Below are 21,962 nucleotides of genomic sequence, written 5' to 3' on the forward strand. Positions count from 1 at the left end.
GAGCAAAATTGTGAATTCATAAGTGGGTCTTGGTTATCTGACTGGGAAGCCATGAAGTAAGAACTGGCTGAAAAATCATATCAAATCAAATGAGATGAATGAACTGTTTTGGTAATAACCTTGTTCCACTCAAATATAAAATAGTTTTTAGACTTTCAAATTTGGAAACTTGTTTTGATAAATAACAATCGTTAAATCTGGAGAGAGTAGATTTGAAAGAACTAGTGGTGGATACAGTAAATAGTTGCAGTATTTCTGGGTGCTGGTTTTGTTACAGTTTTTATTGTAATTATCAAAGAATTCAACTACTACCAAGTTTTTTTTTAATTTCTTATTTCCAATTTTTTATTTTAAATTCAGGGATACATTTGCAGGATGTGCAGTTTTGTTAGTTAAACGTGTGCCATGATGGTTTGCTGCACAGATCATCAAAATGAATTTTTGTTACAAAAGTTATCTATGTTTACTGGAAAATATAGCCAAATCCATAAAAGAAAATAGATATCAATCATGATTTCAACCACAGTAGATAACCACAGACAATATTTTAGTTTTGTATCCTGAAAATACTTTACCATGCATTTACAATTTGTGGTATACAAAGTAATGTATTAACTCTCTCCTAGTGCTTTCTCTTTGTGAAATTGCAAATTCACAGTGGAAAACTATGGTGAGGAGTCTGGTACATGATGCTGAGAAAAAACAATATGTTTATCCTCTTCAGATTCTCCATTTGGATTAGTTTTTTGGAAAAAAAAAAAAAGTTCATTGCTTTGTAACCAAATTGCACTTCATGTTGTCCAGCATGCTCTGAACCCACTGCATAAGTATAAAATGCACTACGTGTCTGTTGCAGTGGAGACCTTTTTAATATCTTTAAAGAACAGTAGACTAAAGTATACTTTGATTTAATAAATATTGTCTAAGAGTGTAAAAAGAATTTATTTTCTACTCTATATGTTTTAAAAATCATCTTGTTGAAGGAAACCGTATTTTATAAGTTCAAATTACATGCTTCAACTTTAATTTTTGTTCCCAAAAGATGTATTCACATTAAACATTTCATATTGTTTCATGAAATTCAATTCATATTGTTTGTACAAATTATTTTATTCCTATAATATAATTATTATAAATGTATGAAATTTCTATACTTATCAAAAAGTTACCTAATGTAACTTTGTAATTCCTTACCAAGACCATTATTTTAAATAATTTTCTTGTGTGTTGTCAATATAAGAAAACACATGGGCTCAGGCAGAAAGTGCAAAAGTGTCATAAACATTCTCACACTGGTGTCAACTTTTGGTTAGTAAGAAAGCGGTTCTTGCAGGCAACCTCAGCAACCCCTAGTTTAGTGGGAGCCAGTGTTTGGAACATCAGAATGTTTGGAATTGGCCCCATTTCCTAAAGCCTCTTTTTGGATTTTAGTGCCCAGAGCAGGATGGCTTTGGAAATATTGCATCATCATCGGTAACTGCTCATGCCAGTAAAATGTCTTCATATCTGCCAGCAAAGCAGGAACTGAAAGACCAGTGCCAGTGCATTCCAAACAAGGTATGCTAGTTTTAATCTGTGCACACTGAAAGCCACTCCAGACTATGAGCCCAGCTCCTTGAATGTGGCCTCTCTTCACAGAATGTGTCTTGCCCTTCAGTGTTTGTTGAAGTAAATACCTCAGTCGCTGGGGTGGGTTAAGAAAAAGGCATTGAAGATAGGATTTCCTGGATTGTTACCTGGATAGTTTCGAGCCCATCTGAACCTCCTTCCAGGGCGTGAACTAGAATGAATAGAAAGGTGAAGGGAGGAACTACCTGTACAACAAGCAAGTACTGAGTGCTTAGCATGTGCCAGGAATAGGCTGAAGTTCTGGGAATTCACAGTTGAAGAAAATACAGTGCCTGCTCTTCAAAAACATACACAAAAATACTCCACATTGTATTTCTTCTTCTGTGTAGACTGTATTTTTCCAGCATCCCTAAATTTTCAACCGGCTGTCTCCATCCATCATAAGTTATTAGGGGAATATACAGAGGGGCTCTGTTATTATTCGAATAATTTGTTTCATCTGCACCAATATGATCCCCTGGTCAAGAAGGCTGGACCATGAACGTTTATGAACTTCCTCTATGGATGTTAATGGCAGTCATAAAGCCCGTGCTAAAAGGCTGAGTGGTGTCTTGGTGGCTTTTTCCAGTGCCCATACCTGAGGAAAGGAGAACTTGCCCCAGTTTCTAGAGCAGAGTGTGCCCTAGCTCTGGCTGAGCCAGGATGGGGATGGGGTGAAAGTTTAAGGGAAACTTTCATTTTTTCTAGTGGTCTATATTGCATAGTAAGCTCCACGAAAAAGGCAAGGTTCAGGGGACCATAGAGAAACAGCTTCTGTTCCAGCTCCTGGAAGGTCTAGAGGAGATGATTCTAAATGGTGTTTGGAAGAGTGAGGAATAGTGAATGGAATTCCACTGGCATGCCCTTTTTCCCTTGTTCACACAGCTCACTATTCCTCACTCTAAGCATCAGCTCAGAGGAGAACAAAGCGTTGTCTTGCTATTGCCAGCTTCATATTTATAAACCATTTGGCTTTCGATCAATGTGACAGAATGGTTGCTAACACAGATATGCATTTTTGCTCAGGGAGAAGCAGGATTACCAGGAGCTCCGGGTTCACCTGGGCAGAAAGGGGATAAAGGAGAGCCGGTAAGAAAAGGACAAATATTGATGGGAAAAATGGGGGTTTTGTTAAAAAATGACTTAAAAATGTGTTCATCTCATTTTTCTATATTCCATACCAATATATGTTTCTATAAAAGGCTATCAAATATATCAAATACTATATTAAAATGCTGATTACTGAAATAAGAAAGACTATCAGCATTCTAGTCTGCTTTTGAATTCATATTGGTAGGCTGGTGTGAACTTTGGAAAGATCTGGAACTGCAAGTCTTTGTACCTATAAGCTCTAGCAAAACTGTGAAGCAGGAAAGTCTATTTTCTAGCTGTGCCCTAGCCTTCTTTAGCATTCCCTTCCCCAAATCCCTGTTGAACTCTTGCTTCTCTTGTCTTCTGATACATCCCCACCAGAGATTTTTCTGTAGCTCCCTACCTTTTTTTTAAACAGCCAACTTTTGTTGAATACTTTCTGCGTATGCATTATGTTGCTTGGTGTTGTAGAGCACATAAAGAAGAATAGGATATATTCCATGTTCTCAGTGATTTTACATCTACAAAGAGATCATGGAAAATTACAAGGCCATATGTGTTAGGTGCTGTAGGAGAGTTGCAAGTGTCCTGGAGAAACGATCTGGGGAGCTGGGGAGGATTTAATGGAGGAATGGCCAGTGTGTAATTCTAGGCAATATGCCATGCTTGGAGATTTGTCTTTTCCTTCTCCCACCACTCAAAACTTAACTGTAATGTTTCCCACTCTTTTGAGTACATCTTTTGTCAGCTAATCAGGTAAATGAATGTGCACTGTTAGAAGTTCATTCTGTTTTTGTTATCTCTCCAAGGTAAAATAGATTTTAATTCCTTTCATGCCTTAACTTGGGAAGTCCATGATTCTAAATTATTTGTATAATCTAGTCGCCTGCCCCCCCACTTCAAAAAGACAGGACACAGAAGTCTGAGAAATGACTGATCCCCCAAAGCTTCAACAGAGCTAAAGTCATTTGTTCCTGAAGGAATGTATTCGCATTGTACCTTGCATGGGAACTTCTGACAATTCAGCAGGTGTTTGAAAAAGATTTTTGAGAAGGGACAGGCCATTTATTAATGCTCTTTAAAACTCATTGCTTGGGGTACCTTTACTTTCAATATCATTTTATGAAAATTCAAAATAATTGAATAATATCTGATTCTAAAGACCACTTCAATCAAACTAAACATACAAATCATTATACCAATAGCAAATATTTGTTTCATGGTTACACATACCAGACACTAAGAAGAGTGTTTTAGGTATGATATCATACTTGATCCTTACAATCATTCTTCATGTTAGGGATTAGTATTAGCATTTTAAAGATAGAAAAACTGAAGCTTAGGGAGGTTAAATTATTGCCCAGTGCCACATAGCTTGTGGCCAAACTGGGATCTGAACCCAGTAGGTCTGTTGAATACTCATAACCAGTATCCATTTTTAGGGCTGTCACTATATTCTAAAAGCAATTCAGTATTATGTATCTGTGTTCTTTGATCAGGTACTTCCACTTGCAATATTTTACTCTTAAAACATCATTTAAAAATGCCAGCCTAATATCTCTATCCTCATTTTACAGCTGAAAGCCACACATAGGTAAAATGATGTGCCCAAGGTAACACAATTAAAAGGACTCAGAAAGTGGAAAGATCTCTGAGTTAATCCCAACTCTTCTATGGTTAGAGGGTGAATTTGGCCAAGCCACTCAGACTCTCCATACTTAAGTTTTCTTATCTGCAACGGAAGGTGTTCTCATTTATCTGTTCTGCCTATACTATAAAGTGACACAAAAATGCCTCGAAAAAAAATGCATGTGGCTTAATTGTTGGTGGCTGTGATTTATACACATTCACATACCCATTTCTTAACTTGTCTTTTCACTTCTTTGATTTAATCAATTCTGTCATATTTAAGATTGCTGGCACAGCAAGAAATTTCCTGTGTTGCTTTTAGGAAAAATACCCTGCCCACTAAAATAAACAAACAAACAAACAAACAAACAAAAAATCGATGTCAGAAGTACAGTCCTATTTGAATAATTATTTTAAAAATCATTAAATCGACTTTAAATTCTTTTTTAAAGATTAAGTGCTTAGTCACTCTTGTTAGAGCCTATACCCTTTAAGAATGCATTTTCCCCCTCCATTCCCTTTAATCATAAATAGACATCTCTCACTTTAACATTTAAATATTTTTCTTTATTCATTTATCCATCAACACCTATTTATTGAGTTCCTGCTATTATAATAAAAAATGTGCCAGACGTTGGAGCCTTAGCAGTAATAATAAAATACAGAGCCTGCTCTCACCGAGTTTACAATCTTGTGACAGTTTGTTCACAGAACATTCTCTCCTTTTATAGAAGCTAAAACCAGTAGAAAAGAACTAGGAAAAATTAATAAAAATGGATAAATATTAGCCAAATTATTGTACATCAAATCTATAAAATATACAAAAACGCACCTTAGAGTTACAATGCATTATATGACTTCTCATCTGTGGTATGTTTTAAGAATATTAACATTTGTTTTAAATTCCATGATAATTCCTAATGGCAAGAGATTTTAGTGGCAACATAAAAACAGCTGGAATAAAAGAAGTTTATAATCTACACAACAAATAATTAATCTGTATATTTCCTTTATCTTTTTGATACATGCACCCACATTTGATTAAACCAACATATACTCTGCCTTGTAAAAATGACATTAGATGACCATGACCATGAATGCATTCTACCTTCCTGGCACTTCAAATAAACATGGATGCATTGCTTCAGTTTAAGGAGTGGAGAATGAGTTTATTTCTGCTCCTACTGCACTAGGTGATCCTGCAACTTCAATGTGCAATAAATAAAGAAGGCTTTCTTTCATTTTTGATTCTGGCATGTCATTGTCATTATTAGAGCAGGTGCACAAAATAATGCCTACATAACTTGAAGATCGAAAGTCATTTTGCTCTAAGGCATATTTAGGAGTAAATTTTGTGAAATGATCAGAAGTGCAATGTTACTAAGAGAATCAGATGTTGTTCTAAAGGTTTTCTTTTTGATCTGTAAGCCCAAGAAAGAATATTTAGAGGAGGTAGAACAGTACGTTGGAAAGAGTACCACTCTGGAGCCTGAACCACTTAGGATTGAATCCTCTCCACCTCTTACTTGCTTTGAAAATTATCCTTAATAATACCTAGGCAGTGGTTGATTGTGAAGAAGGCATACAATACAATGTATATACAGCACTTAGAAACTGGCATATGATAGATACTCAACAAATATATGTTTCCCCTGCTTTCTTATCCACCATATAATTGTCCACATATTGAAGGAGAGGTCGAGATAACTATTTTAGGTTGAGTTTAATTTCATTTGTGGCTCGATGAGGAATAAATAAATCTTCATTTGTGAGATAATCTCTTAGAATTTTCAATGTATTAGATGTAAAAATGTTGAGTTATCACGTGCTTCAAAAGATTATTCAATTACTTGAATATTTCATTCAACTCTGTATCTTTTATTTGCAATATTATCTGACATTTTCTGGATACAATGTGCTAGTTTTTGTTTTGCTTTGTTTTGTTTTGTTTTGTTTTTTGAGACAGAGTCTTGCTCTGTCTCGCAGGCTGGAGTGCAATGGCGCAATCTCTGTTCCCTGCAACATCCGCCTCCCGGGTTCAAGCGATTCTCCTGCTTCAGCCTCCTGAGTAGTTGAGATTACAGGCACCCGCCACAATGCCTGGCTAATTTTTTTATTTTTTAAAAGAGATGGGGTTTCACCATGTTGATCAGGCTGGTCTTGAACTCCTGGCCCTAGGTGATCCACCCACTTCAGCCTCCCAAAGTGTGGGATTACAGGTGTGAGCCATTGCTCCCAACCCAATGTGCTACTTTTTAAAATATATTCTTTGCATTGTTTTATTTAGATAACGTCGATTAGAAGCCATCCAGACACAATTATAATTTACTTTTTCTCATTAACTATATAATATTAGTCTTTTGGTGCATTTTACTTGTGGCCCAATGTAATAAAGTGAGAAAAGATTTGAGAATACAACTTCCACATCTCTTTCAAATTATATATCACTACATTACAGTATTTCTAAAGGTGTTAAGATTTTTATTAATATTTTAATTGACACATAACAATTATACATATTTATGGAGTACAGTGTGATATTTTAATTCATTTATACGATCTGTAGTAATCAAATCGGGATAATTATCATGTCCATCACCTCAAGTGTTAATTATTTCTTTGTGTTTGGAACATTCATAATTTTCTCTTTTAGTTATTTGAAAATATACAATAAATTATTGTTAACCATAGTCACCCAGCAGAGTTTATTTATTCTGTATAGCTGTAATTTTCTATCGATTAACCAACTTCTCCCTATCCCCACTCCCCACCCTTCCCAGCCCCGGTAACCATTATTCTACTCTCTACTTCTGTGAGGTTAACTTTTTAAACTTCTGCATATAAAGGAGAACATGCAGTATTTATCCTTCTGTGCCTGGCTTGTTTCACTTACCACAATGTCATTCTGACTCATCCATGTTGCTGCAAATGATGGGATTTTATTCTTTTTTATGGCTGAATGTAATTCCATTGTGTGTATGTTTGTGTATGTATATATGTGTGTGTGTGTGTATAAAACATTTTCTCTATCCATTTATTCATTGATGAACACTCATTTTGATTCCATATATTAGTGATTGTGAGTAGTGCTGTAATAAACACAGGCTTTCAGTTATCTTTTCACCATACTTACTTCCTTTCCTTTGGATACATATCCCCAGTGGGATTTCTGGATCACATGGCAGTTCCATTTTTAGTTTTTTGAGGAATCGCCATACTGTTCTTCATAATAGCTATACTAATTTACATTCCCACTGAAAGTGTGCAAGAGTTCCCCTTTCTTCACGACTTTGGTAGCGTTTTTTTTTTTTTTTTTTTTTTGTCATTTAGATAATACCCATTCTAACTAGGGTAAGATGATATCTCATTTTGATTCCAATATGCTCCTCCCTGATGATTAATGTTGTTGAGCATTTTAAAATGTATTTCGTGGCCATTTGTATGTCTTCTTTTGAGAAGTGTCTATTCAGATCATTCACTCGTTTTAAAATCAGATTATTGGGGGTTTTGTTTGTTTGTCGCTGTTGAGTTGCTTGAACTCCTTGTATATTGTGGATATTAATCCCTTGTCAGATGAATACCTTGCAAACATTTACTCCCATTCTGCAGGTTGTCTCTTCATTCTCTTGATGGTTTCCTTTGCTATACAGACGCTTTTTAGTGCAATATGGTCCCATTTGTCTATTTTTGCTTTGGTTGCCTGTGCTCTTGAGATTGTATCCACAAAATCTTTGCCTAGACTAATGTACCAAAGCATTTTCCCTACATTTTGCCCCAGAAGATTCATAGTTTTGGGCTCTACATTTAATTTTTCAATCCATTTTGGGTTGATTTTTGCATATGGTGAGAGATAAGGATCTAGTTTATTCTTCTGAATATAGTTTTTCTAACACTGTTTATCAAAGAGACTGTCCTTTCCTCAATGCACATTCCTGGCACCTCTGTCAAAGATCAGTTGGCTGTAAATACATGGATTTATTTATGGGTTCTCTATTGTGTTCCATTGGTCTATGTGACTGTTGATGACAATCTAAGGTGTTATGCTTTGAGAATCCTTACTTTAATGCAGCAGATTCATAGAGAAAAATTTTACTGTTATTTATACATATACATTATGAGTTAGACAATTATTCTGAATAATCATGTAAGCAAATCCTGTCCCACCTGAGCCAAAACCCACTAGTGACTTCTTGTCTCTCTTAAGATAAACCCCAAAGCTCTAACCATGAGCTATGAGGCTTCACATAATGTGTAGAGCTTTCCCCTACCTGACTCCTCACTCCCAAATTGTCTCGAACCCTCTTCCCTCTTTTATATTTGCTCCAAGTCCTTTGTACCAGTTATGTATGCCTGAAGTGTCCTCGTACATATCCACTTGGCTCTCTTCTTCATGTCTTCTAGGTCCTTGCTCAAAAATAACTTTAAAATGAAAAGGCCTTCTGGCATCTCTGTATAAAAAGCATCCTTACTCCCACCTCTATGCTCTTACTTTGCTTAGCACTTTTATTGCCACCTGACACATTATCATCCTGCATCTATTTCCTTCCCTGTTGGAAAATGAGTTCTGTGAGCCTATACATAGAACAACACATAAATAATAGGAGCTAAAAATATGCTGAATGCATGAATGAACACTATACCTCAAGGAAAGTTTAAATAATCAACTCAGCTATTTCTAGAAACTGTAAGTTCTCCTTCCTAATTGCCCAGGAGACTCTGCTGAAAGATTCAATTTGCAAGGAAAGAGTTAAATAATATTATATTGTTAACTATTGTTCTACTACTTTTTTTCTTTTAAAAAACAAAAATTCTTTTCACATTGATTTAATCAGGTTTAGCTTAGTATTGCTAAGGTAATGAAGCATCAAAAATATTTTGCAAAAAGCTAGAAGTTTTGGCAACACTTAACATGTATCTTTATTTACCTATTTTCTTATCCACTATGATGGTTTATTAATATGATTTACTACTTTTTCTTTTTTTATAAAGGTGATGATCGCCTCTCATGGAATAATGCAGTTTTAAGTACTACTGCTTGTATTTAATTATCTAATTGTGATCAGTATTCTATAACACGACACCTAATCAAGCGATTTTAACCACGCTCTCTAACACTAAACTCTGTATAACATTATTTGAAGAAATAATTAATACTTTTCTTTCATTTAGACTCAATTATAATAATTTTCTGAATCTTTTAATTCTCTTTTGTTAGCAAGCGTAGTTAGCAACCTAATTCCTTAGCAACTGCATTACTTTCTCAGTTCTTTAAGACCCTTGTTAATAACTTCACCCATTTTAGAGCTGAAATTCTCTCAGAGTTTTATAAACTATCAGCTCAATGTTAATGTTCCTGAACCTAAGGGAAAGTGTTATCTGAGCTCCATTTTGGGAATAATTTTCCAGTTTATTTTTGTATTATCATCTTCCACATTTCCAGTTAATTTGCCAAAATGTGTTGGCTTTATGAAATGATTGCTTTGCTGATATGCTTTGACAGAAAATCAAAACAGTTTAAAATGGAATAAGTTAGCTTATTTGACTTCTTAGTCAGCGACTAGTATTGATTTGTTTCAACTTCTCCTGCCCTCCAATCCCACTATAAAGGCTTCCATTTTGAGTAGCCTAATATGCTAATCCAGAGATGATGAGTAAGTTTCCCCTCATTTTCTTTCCAAGCTGGCATTAATCATATGCCCATTCTGTACCCATACCACAACAATAAAAATTAATTAAACCAAAATATGTTCATAATTTTTTAAAATAAGGATTACCTTCTCTTAGTAATAACTTCACAGAAGTAGGATTTAATATTATTCTTTTGACTTCTTTTAGTATGTCAATATAGGAAATATTAATGTTCCTTTATCCTTTCTAATCCAATTGAATATGTTGAAGTAATTGACAGGTCCTTCTTTGATCGGTTTTACCCAGTTTGATATAATCTCATGTAATCTGCAGGAATTCACTTGAAGGTGAAATTTACTTGTGGGTCTTCATCCGAAATTAAAAAATAGTATCATTATAATAATGGTATTACATATTCATAAAATTACGATATATTTCTTAATTTCTACCAAGTATTAGTAATATAGAAACTCATTCAAAAAGTATATATTATTTTCCACTGTTTCAAGGATAAATTTGTTGGACTGAATCTGTGATAGTGCTTTTAAGGAAGCCATACATGATCTATAGACTTCCTTGCACCTGTTTTTCCATCCCTGTTTGGCAGTTAAGTGGAAGAGCAAGGAAGCTGATCATTGGATTGACCCAGCTTTGGGGTTTTTCCTGGAGGATGTAAAGGAAAGTCAGGCATACTAAATGAAACAAATAGGAATATCTTAGAAACTGAAATTTCATGACCTACTTGAATTGAAAGCATCGGATAGGATGTAGCTTTTAACTCATTTAAACTCATTTATCATATTAATTGAAGTAACAGCAATAGTATTATTCCTTACTTTTGGTAAATGTAAAAGAAATTACAAAGCTGAATTACATATTTCTGTGTGAATATATCTAGTTTTAGTTATGATTAGCACTTAGATATTTATGAATTACTGATTTATTACAATTTATTATTTTGGCTTGTGGGCAATATGAGGAAGGAACTTGAAGTACAAACTTTGGTGCATGCAAAAGCAACTCATCTAGGAAAGGTAGATTCTCTTTGACAACATTAGTAATTAACGCACCTCTTAAAAGTAATCTCCTAGTAAGCATTTCTGTATTTTAGGATGCAGTTGGTAATAAAGGTGAATTTGGTGCTCCTGGAATTCCTGGGGAAAAGGTATGATGGTTTACTATTTGATCAAAATGTATGGTCATTTTATAAAGTTGTGTCAGATAGGATAGGAAAATGTACAGAACAAGTCCTGCAGTTCAGGGGTAAGCAAGCTGTGGCCCTGTTGTAGAGCTGTTAGAACTCTTACTGTAGGATTTTGTACGTAAAGTTTTACTGGAACACAGCCACACTCATTTGTTTTTGTATTACCTAAGGCTGCCTTTGTGCTTCATGGCCAGGTTAAGTAATTGTGGCAGACTGTATGGCCCACAAAATCTAAAATATTTACTCTCTGGCCCTTTGTTGAAAAAGCTGGCTGATCCCTGCTCCAGAACATTGGCCGCTATTCTCTTAGCCCCAGGGCTTCTTAAATTCACCATTTTATATGTCATATGGTGTCTTAGTATGTGTTTCACTGCAGACAAAAATTAGGTAATTTATGTAAACATTTTATATATAGACTGTAAGAGATACTATAATTAAAAATAGAAGAAATATATTTCAGTCTATCAGTAAAATGCTATGCTGTAGGCTATAGCTAATAAAATGATTGAGTTTTATGTTTCTCCTCTAACACCACAAAGATGCTTCCAAACAATAAATTCACTCACAGGAAGTTACTGTTGCAGTTTAGCGCCTTATTCAACTTCAGTTTTTGTAGAATATTTTGAAAAGTGTTGTATTTGTATATTAAACTACAATCACCTTGGCATGTTTTCACGTGTTTTCACTATATATAGGATTATATATATAATCCTATATTAATATTAATAACTTTGCTAAATTTTTAAAGTTCTCAGATGTTGATGCCAAGAAAATTCTCTTCTTTATGAAAGTAAGCTTAGTAGAAGTTTTTGTAGCATTCTAGCTGCACTGATTATCAAGTGAGTTCATTGTGTCTCATTATCTAGAAGGCCATGACCATTGAGGTTTTATTCACCTAAAGTTGGCACAGGAATAACTGAAGCTAAAGCGGTAGGAGGTTCAGAGGTTGTCAGACAGATATTTTTTGAGACCTTCTTAAATGTGTCTCTGGTATCTGACTGCTTCATTGATGCTACTTTTTCCTTTCATAAGTTATTCAGTCTGATATGCAAATTCTTGACTTGTATAGGAATATAACTGTTGGACTCAGCAAAGTCCAACAAACTCTATTGCAAAATAATACCTTGCTGCAAGTTGATGTTTATTTGGGCTGCTATCTTCTTGTTTAAGCTTACTGATGGCATTAATTGATGATTCTTCATCATAAATAAAAGCTTCTTTAAATACTTCTTCAAAGGTCTAATTGTTTAAAAATATATTTTCTCTAGAGGATATTATTTGATCACCTAAAGAGATGCTCCAATCCAAATTTGTCTTGTGCCCTTATTCTACCAGTCTCTAAAATGCATCACAATAATCTGATTGTTTAGATTTCAGATCATTAGGAGTTTTTGAATTATTCTGAACACGGGAATCTTTTTTAAAACACATGCAGAATTACTGAAGTGCTTGAACTATAAAACAGATTGCTTGACTTTATTGTGGGATGTAACGTGAGACTCATATACATTTTCATAATAAATTATGGCATAGCAGGATAGCATTCCCTTTGATTACTTTAAAACAGAATTTATCAAGATTGGTATAAAATAGCATTAATTTTAACACTCCAAAATGACATCCCTTGGATCCTGATGTATGACAACCAGGTGCAAACTGCTACTGATTGGCTGTGGAACAGGTTCTCAACTCCTGAAAAGGTGATGTCCACAGACTGACAATGTAAGGACTAGATGAAGCATTCAGTAGAATCAATCCTGTCAAAAGTTGATCAAACGAATTGCAATCCAGGGCCATGATAGTAAGAAAATAAGTCTAGAAAGTTAACTATGCAAGCCGAGAAATTCTCTGGAAAAAAAGAGAGTTTCTTAGAAAAGAGAGGACATTTGGGGCAACGCGAAGGAACTGGAGCAAGTCAGTATTGCAGAGACAGGCACTACTCAGAACTAAAGTTTTTTTTCTTGTCCCAGAAGTCCACTTTTGTAGAAAGAATCTTGTGTAGTGATTCATCTTATATTTCATTTAAAGTAAAACTTTAGTGAATATAAAGGAATATACTGACAATCTAGTTAGACGAAGTCAGTCTGAAAACCGAGATCCTTAGCCCTTGGTGCCCATTTGGTCAAAATGGTGATGGAGAGGGTTTTGCAATATCAATTAGTGAGTATGTCTGTGTGAAGACACTGTTCCCAGATAACTTAAGAAGCTAATATCGGAAAGAAGCAGCTGTTTTTATGGTGTTCTAAAACCACGGCAAACTTGTCCTTGCAAATACTCTCTCATATTTCCTCAGGCAGTTTTCTTCTGGGTCTAATTTACTTGAGTTGCTCTTAAGGGGTCTCATAGACAATTAGAGAATTCACGTAACTTCCAGTTGTGCTAAATATGGTGGCGGATTACATTTTGCTCTTGGTTCCCGGATGCACGCATCATCAGAGACCCTACTTAGTGGTTAATATCTTTCCAATACCTACAGAAGCATGGAGTCTTTGACCATTTTCTCTTCCCAAGGTTTCAGTCCCTGGTAGTGCCAGCTAGGCTTCTAACTTGTCACTTCATGTAGCTGTTAAAGGGGTGTGACACTCTTGAGTGAAACAAATGCCGCCTCAAGAGTGTTTTTCTCACTTCTATAATCCACAGGTTACCACTGATTTAAAATAATTCTAATGAATGTATACAAAATGAAAACAAGAAAGTTACTAACATTATCTAACAGTGGGTTAATAAACTGTAAAAAAAAAATTTAAATTTCAAAATTTTAAAATCATACTCATGAGGTTTATGTTTGGGGTGAAATATTTCTGTTATTTTACAAGAAAAATAGTTTGTCAGATTTTTCTAAGTAAATTTCCAAAGAAAAATGATCAGTTCTTAACATGTGGGTCACCTCAGGGCTTTGTATTCCACATTTGCCTCAATGTGAAATATGTGCATCTTCCAGAGTAACTTATCCAGCATCCCCTTAACTTGGACTCTGCTTGTCAGCAGTTATAATTCTTTGTTTTGTTTTGTTTTACATAAAATTTGGAGTACTTAAGAGTACTGTTTAAAAACAAATAACTAAGATGAGTTGTTTAACTGTCTCACTTGGAGCAAAAACATATGTACAATACCATAGAACATATATCTCAGGTCTAATATTCTCAAAGTGAAGTTTTTTTCTAATGTTAGTATTGAAGCTAGGCAACTGATTTATATTAATGGAGTGAAGCATATTCTGAGCAGTACGAAGTATTAATTTGTACATTAACTATACTTTACACTTACATCAATGTCATACTGCAATAAATTAAGTGATTTGCATATAAATCACATTATTCTAAAATAAACCTACACTTTGAAATTTAGCTAGGTAGTAGCAATAAATTTTTTTAAGTCAAGACTCTGAGCAATGTATTAGTAGACTGTGGTGGCATTTTTCCTCTGAGACCAAGGAGAAAAATAGTACACTAAAAAACACAATTTTGCAAAATGTATTTATGGAATATGGAGTCATGAGGACCCTGAGGATGAAGTATAGCATTTAGTTATGTTCTTTTGTAATTGTAATACTTATCACCCAGTACAGACTTGCAGTAGGCATTCTTAATCTAATATTAGCTGTAATCTAATAAAGTCTTACTGTTAAACATTGCAGAAAAATAACTGTCCCCTTTACATTTATTAAGAACAGCTATGATTTTGCCTAAGAGATTTGGTAAGTGTTCTATTATGAGTTCATTTAAGAAAATCAATTCTGTGTAGCAGTATTATTAGGTAGCTGACGACTTCTGGTAAACTTGGATGGACAGAAGCCTCTGTCAATCACAATGAGTAAACTGGATGGTTCTATTTCCAAGAGAAGTGAATGACTCTAAGCATAAGATCACATGCACGCAGCCATACACACACACACACACACACATGAACACATATGTTCACACCTTCCATCCTCATAGTGTGAAGTAGGAAAATGAGATGAAGATTTGAACACTATGAGCAAATTTTGCCCACTTTGCCCCCAAATATTACACTCAAACCATGTTTGTTTTCATTACCTGAATACTTCAAACAAAAAATTGCCTCATTTCATACTTCACTTATGTATGTAAACATAACATATATTTCTCAAGAAGTGGAGAGTTTTTCCTAAATAGGAATAATTATTGTCCAATAATCTTATCCTAATAATGTGACAATAAAAATTGAACATAGAGCCTAATTTATGCTAAAACCCATATTCTATCTACTAAATTACTTTAAATTTGCCCTAAAATGCTTATTTTAATAGGAAAACTTAGTAAAAGTCAATTTTTCTCCCCATGGAGTAAGTATGAAACTATCATTACTTTACCATGCTAATGTTAAATACTCAGAGTTAGACTGCCTGGATTTGAATTCCAGCTCAATTTATTAGAGAAATCTTACTGTCTAATTTAGAGCATGACACTTGGTCTCTCTACATGTCAGTTTTCTCTTTTATAAAATGGAATTATATTACATCTACTTCTAGCTTTATCTTAAGGATTAAACAAGATTATTCATAAAAGGGTCAGCACCTGGTATATAAATTTTTGGTAAACAACAGATATAATTTTAACAATAAACAGTTTGATGATTCTATTATTCTAGCCTTACTGTGGGACCAAATTAGAACTTATTTGAAGGAATTTATACACTTCATCTTAGCCAAAAGGCCAAGAAGCAAACTTATTGAATTTATATTATTTATTCAAAATATATTTATAGGAAAATGTTAAAGTCGTATATCTTATGTAACCTTGACCTCTTAAAACAAACTAGATGTTAGAAAACCAATTAATTCCTCACTTAATATAAATATGTACAAGAATATAAACTTTTACAATAGTAATAATAGCAGCCATTTACTCAATAAGTGTTATATGCTAAATGCTATCAGGAGCCTTCTTCACATTATTTCATTCAATCCTTACAACACACCCCTGTCAGGTAAGATTTATTGTCACTATTTCACAGATTAGGAAACAGATCTAGAGACAGAGAGGAAAAAAAAAACAGTAAAGTCAGGATTTGAACCTCTATCCATGGAAATCCATAGCTCTTGCCCCTTTGCCATATTACCTCATCTGGATAGCTCCTCAAATACTCAGATTTCATCTACACAAGCAGGTCTGAATTAGATCTTAAATTTGTTTGCCTACCAATTTAGTGAACTACAGTTTGCTTTGGACATTCTGCTCCAAGGAGGGCTGTCTGTGTCTCTTCCCTTTAAATCCATGAACCCCTTTTAAACTGTATCTGACCCTAGAGATTCTGATTCCCCCACCTTCATAAGATTGCATTCACCTATTAAGAATCATTATGCAATTCACAATGGCAAAGACTTGGAATCAACCCAAATGTCCATCAGTGACAGACTGGATTAAGAAAATGTGGCACATATACACTATGGAATACTATGCAGTCATAAAAAAGGATGAGTTTGTATCCTTTGTAGGGACATTGATGCAGCTGGAAACCATCATTCTCAACAAACTATCACAAGAACAGAAAACCAAATACCACATATTCTCACTCATAGGTGGGAATTGAACAATGAGATCACTTGGACACAGGAAGGGGATCATCACACACCAGGTCCTATTGTGGGGATGGGAGGAGGGATAGCATTAGGAGATATACCTAATGTAAATGACGAGTTAATGCGTGCAGCACACCAACACGGCACATACATACATATGTAACAAACCTGCACGTTGAGCACATGTACCCTAGAATTTAAAGTATTAAAAAAAAAATTATGCATATGGTTTTTCACCGAATGAGAGGGTTTTGTTTAGCTTTACCTTCTAAAATAAGTATTATGGAAAAAAAATTTGCTTGGTTTCCAAGTACAGATGACATTTGAAGTGTGTTTTCAAACTTTCCATGCTTGACTCTCTGGAGATTCTTAATCTACCCTTCATGCCCACATCCAGGCAGCTCAATCATGGCCACTCTCCAGATTAACCTTAATGAAACACCTAATGTAGAAATTTTTTTCTTTACATTCTCCACCAAATATATATATATATATATATATATATATATATATATAAAAAATGTATTTATCAAAACCAAAAATGTTTAACTTAGTACCATGACTTTATAAAAATATAAAATAAATCAACCTTCTGGAAGTAAAAAAAGCTGAATGCATTAAGGCACTTAAGAAGTACATCTGATAACATGATGAGAGAGTGGCCAAGCTGCGTGTCTTAAAAATAGCTGGACTAACTATCGTCATTATATGAGGATATGCTTTGTATGATGGGACTTTTCACCATAAACTCTGAAGCCCTCCATCACTGCAGTGAGATGAGACTGAATGAGCAGATCCATTGTTCCCTAACAGTCTTTGTATTTCTTTTCTGCTGGAAAATGAAATGACTATGATCTTTGAAACTTGATTTTCCCTAAAAAGACATTTTAAGAGAAGACTGCAGCTTCAGAAAATAAAGGCAGATGCTGTTACAGTTTATGTAAGTGCAGACAAGGCCAGTCATTGTTGTGAATGATAATGAACTTTCTAACAGTGCTGGTCCAGATGTAGCATTAATGCTTCAGAGACTCAGAAACTTATATGCATGTAGTATAAAAGCTAGAGAATTTTTAAGCCGTTTGGCTTCCTCTCTATATTTCTAGCCTCACCTAATTTTTCTGTGGACATTCAGAATTAAGCTTAATTTTAGACTTCCTAAGTTTAAAACATAATTTAAAATGCCTAATGGCATGTGACAATTTATTATAGAAATTGAGACCATTAAATGAGGAGGAAAAAAAGACAAATTAGCTTTATTCTGACAATGGAATACTTCCTGCCTATGAAATTGTTAAGCTTTATAAAACAAGAGTGATCTCTACTTTAGAGAAAAATACGTCTTAAGCAGAGAATCACCTGTATATCTGTGTAATTTGGAAAATTTTCTAATGAGTGAAGGTATAGTCAAATCTACACACAGGATGGAACTTTTAATCATAAATAGTATGCATAGAAAAAATGACCACAAAGAAAACAGTTTTGTAAGCCTACTTGTTGGCTTCACTTGTTAAAGGTACGAGAATAAAACTTGAATTATCAGTGAAAACTTGTTGCTTTTACATGGAATAATTGTCATTTAACTGTCTTATCTATAGGCATATATTGATACAATACAGCACTAAAATAAGCAGAAACATAAGAAGGACAAAGGTAATAGAAGGACCGGAAAAAGAAAAAGAAACTTGTTCACTCTGCAGTTGATTTTATTTCTTAATGGTTTCTTATTCCCTTCTAATGCCTTCCACTCACACCCCAAGTAGAGCAGTTGGCAGGGAACACAACAGATGGATGACAAGCTCAACACATGCCGTGTATCTGGCACCCGGGCACTTGACTTTTATTTGTTAAACAGCCAGATTTCAAGAACCTAGTCTGCTAATGTTCCTATTTGGTTTAATGTACTACCAGCTTCCAGCACATAAATATTAAATATTGCCATAAGAAAGCTCACACACTCTCTGTTTCTCTGCATAGTTTAGTGGCTAATTATTTTATTCTTGGTGTAGGTTGCTGAGATACTGAACAGTGGATTTAAAGATATAACTGGTATTTTATAAAGACATCTATGATTTTAGATATTAGAGTTTCCTTAGAGTGGCTCTATCTAAAGGAGCTTTTAGTCAGACACATCAGGGACTGCCAAAGTCAGTGTAAGGTATTGAATGAACCTGTTAGGGAAGACTGGAAGATTTGAGCAGGCGATCACAGATGATTGGTGTCTTTCTTTTCTATCTCCATCACTGCATTTTCAGATTATTAAACTCAAAACACATGCATTTTTTCCATGAATTCTGCTGGGTCACCAGGCAAAATTACAGCTTATCCACTCTACTCACATAGCACTTTATTTATATCACTAATATAGTGTGTGTCTATACACCCTGATAAAATGTGAGCTCCTGGAATAGAAGGACTTGGGGTCTGTCTCATCTCTAATCCCAGCAACTGACCCAGCATATGGTACCTGGCTGATTCTGGGTAAGTGTTTGTTGAGTTGTTCAGAATTCAAGGACTTAGCCCCAAGCCAGAAATAGGTAAGAGAAATAGAGAATGATTGTTAGAAAACTTTGCTGAGAAAAGATTGGGAAAGGCCCCCAATGCCAGCAACACTCTCGTGAAAGTCCTTCATACTTTCTACAGAAGCATAATTTAGGGAAACAAGGGAATTTCTTCTTTGCACAACAAAGTTTACAGGTATTGCTTCCTAGAATTAAATATAATAGAAGTGTGTGCATCTCCAGAATTTGCTTGCCATTTTCTCATGGAGAAAATATGCTCTTCCCTCTCTCTCAAACACAAATATTTAAGTTATATTGCTTTCTTTTTATCCAAACTAGATTTGAAGATCTCCTAACTTTCTTACAACATTGTTAGGGTGTGTTCGTTCTCCATATCTTCATAACCATTTACTTCAGAGCTAGACATAAGTAACCAATGGCTTCCATGCATTTAAGGTCCAGTAATGGACTAGACATATAAAGTACTCATCACGAGGAATACTCCAGGCAGGAAATAGTTTGCAGTTACTGCTATCTCATTGTCCTCAATTAAGAGCTGACCGATGACACTGTCCTTCTCTTTATGTCTTAAAGCATCTTTCTCTTGTTAGAATCCTCTATTCAGATGTCAATCCCTATACTTCAGATATTTCAGTAGATGATTCACATTAAATAAGTATTTCTGTAGTATTTTTATGAAGTTTCAAATTTTTTTAAAAAACTGTCTTACAGTTAGTCTCACAATACAGTGAAAAGCCCAAACACTTGTGCTGACACTTTGAGAAAATCATCACAGTTACATAGGAGCCCAGATTTTGTAGTGGGTTCTACAACATTGACTAAAGCTTAATTCCCTAGCTTTGCTATGTATAGGAAGAAACTTTTACCTCTCCAAGACATTTCAAAATCACTTGGGTTTTCTTTTTGTTTTTTATTTGAACAACTCTTAGTACAACTTGTATTTAATAAATTTGAAAAAGGATTGTAAAATAACATCCCTTTGACAGGAAAACTTAAGGGTTGTAGTTGATTACAAATGTAGCATATGTAAGCAATTTAGTTTTTAACAAAAGCAAGTTGTATTAATAGAAGTACAAAACTGTATAGTATCCAGAACAAAGTGTGTGTGCGTGCGTGTGTATGTGTGTGTGTGTGTGTGTGTGTGTGAGAGAGAGAGAGAGAGAGAGAGATAGAGAGAGAGAGAAAGTGAGAGAAGAGAAAGAGATGGTCCTGTTCTCTATTCCGTGTGAATAAGACCATTTCTGGAATGATGTGCTGAGTTCTGAGTGCCACATTTTAAAAGACATGACTGACCAGTGTGTGCCCAGAGAACAGGGACCATAGTATTAAGAGACTCCAAACTATCATTTGAAAAATGAGTGGTTTACTGAATAGAAGACTGATAGTGGCACAAGGGATGTCATGTATAAGACCTATAACATTTATTTTTTCTGTGTAATTGCAGACAGAAGAAATAAGACTGATGGGCAAAATATGGGGAAGGTTAATTTGGGTTCAGAAAGCATTTATTCAGTAACCACACAGTGACTTTTTTTTTCTTTGCTCTCCACAATGCAAATTAAGCAGCAAAAGTACTTGACTTTAAGCTTTAAATAGAATCGGTGCCTTATCAGATTCTTTGGTGGAGTTGTTATACATAAATGCATGAATTTATATTTGCCTTTATATTTAAGAATGCCCATCCTGCTTGTTTTCTAGGCATATGCACCTGTATATACCTATGTACACACATATATATACACACTCAGGATAGTAGATTTTAAGAGAATAGATGTTGAGTTAGCTACCACTAGCCACCCATACATACATCACTATGATCAAGACATGTATTGACTCATAAGAATAAATAATAATAGGATCTCATTCATTTAAGATTAAAGTTATAAATTGGCCTTATTCTGAGCATTAATGTGATTAAAATATCCCCATGCATTAACTTCATTAAGGATTCAACAAATATAAATCATTCAAAAAGTTTGAGATTTTAAACTCTATGCTATGTACATATTTTTTAACTTGGTAATTTATTTCTTAGAATGAAGTCCCAAAATATAGAAGGAAAAACTTCTCCCCTTGAAATAAAAGGACTTAAACTGGATATCTGAAAAAAATAAAAATATATAGGTTTTTAAAAATTTCCTGAAACATGTAATGGACTGCCAACAGTTTAAGAACCATAAAATATTTCAATTTCTAAAGATTATGGCTGAATAAAGCAGGACTATAGTCAGTAATGTAGAAGTCACCTTAGTAATACACAAAATCAAAATCAGATTTACTTTTCTCTGCCTGTTTTATTGGTTTTAGTTCTAGAATCCTGGCATTCCACTTCTGATATTTCTTCTAGTTATTTCATGCAATATTCAACTTAAGTAAATTTTCTTTTAATAAATATGAACTAATTAAAGGGGAAGTATTGATATATATCAAGTGGACATTAAATTCATATAGAGGGTTATGCTCCTAGAAAACTATCCTCTAAGTAAAATGATGGGTCAATTTTTTCAATACAGAAATATTATAATAGGATCTCAGACATTTTAATCAAAGGCTAAATGCCTAACTGTTAAAAAAAAATATCACAAAACTAGTCAAAGGCTAGTTATTTGCAAATTTTTTATTTACCTGCTTGCTTTATCTTTATTTGCTTGGTCTCATTAGTACTAGGTTTGCAAACTATAGCCCTAGGGAATGTGATTTTTTTTTTCTTTTTCATCAAATGTCCTCTAGACAATATATA

General features: G+C 34.4%; 1 protein-coding gene across 4 annotated transcripts in view; it reads left to right on the forward strand.

Annotated features, from left to right (window-relative positions):
• Positions 1-21,962, forward strand: part of COL19A1 (collagen type XIX alpha 1 chain) — a 336,630-nt gene that overhangs the window by 65,477 nt on the left and 249,191 nt on the right. For 3 of the 4 annotated variants that reach the window (XM_050789707.1, XM_050789711.1, XM_050789709.1), the window contains exons 8-10: positions 1,432-1,557; positions 2,635-2,697; positions 11,069-11,122. In XM_050789707.1, the coding sequence (XP_050645664.1) occupies positions 1,432-1,557; positions 2,635-2,697; positions 11,069-11,122 (243 nt within the window). The remainder of the gene's footprint in view (positions 1-1,431; positions 1,558-2,634; positions 2,698-11,068; positions 11,123-21,962) is intronic. The other variant, XM_050789708.1, reaches the window with a different exon arrangement.

The sequence above is a fragment of the Macaca thibetana genome, chromosome 4 (genome assembly GCF_024542745.1).
Source record: "Macaca thibetana thibetana isolate TM-01 chromosome 4, ASM2454274v1, whole genome shotgun sequence".
Classification (NCBI taxonomy): domain Eukaryota; kingdom Metazoa; phylum Chordata; class Mammalia; order Primates; family Cercopithecidae; genus Macaca; species Macaca thibetana.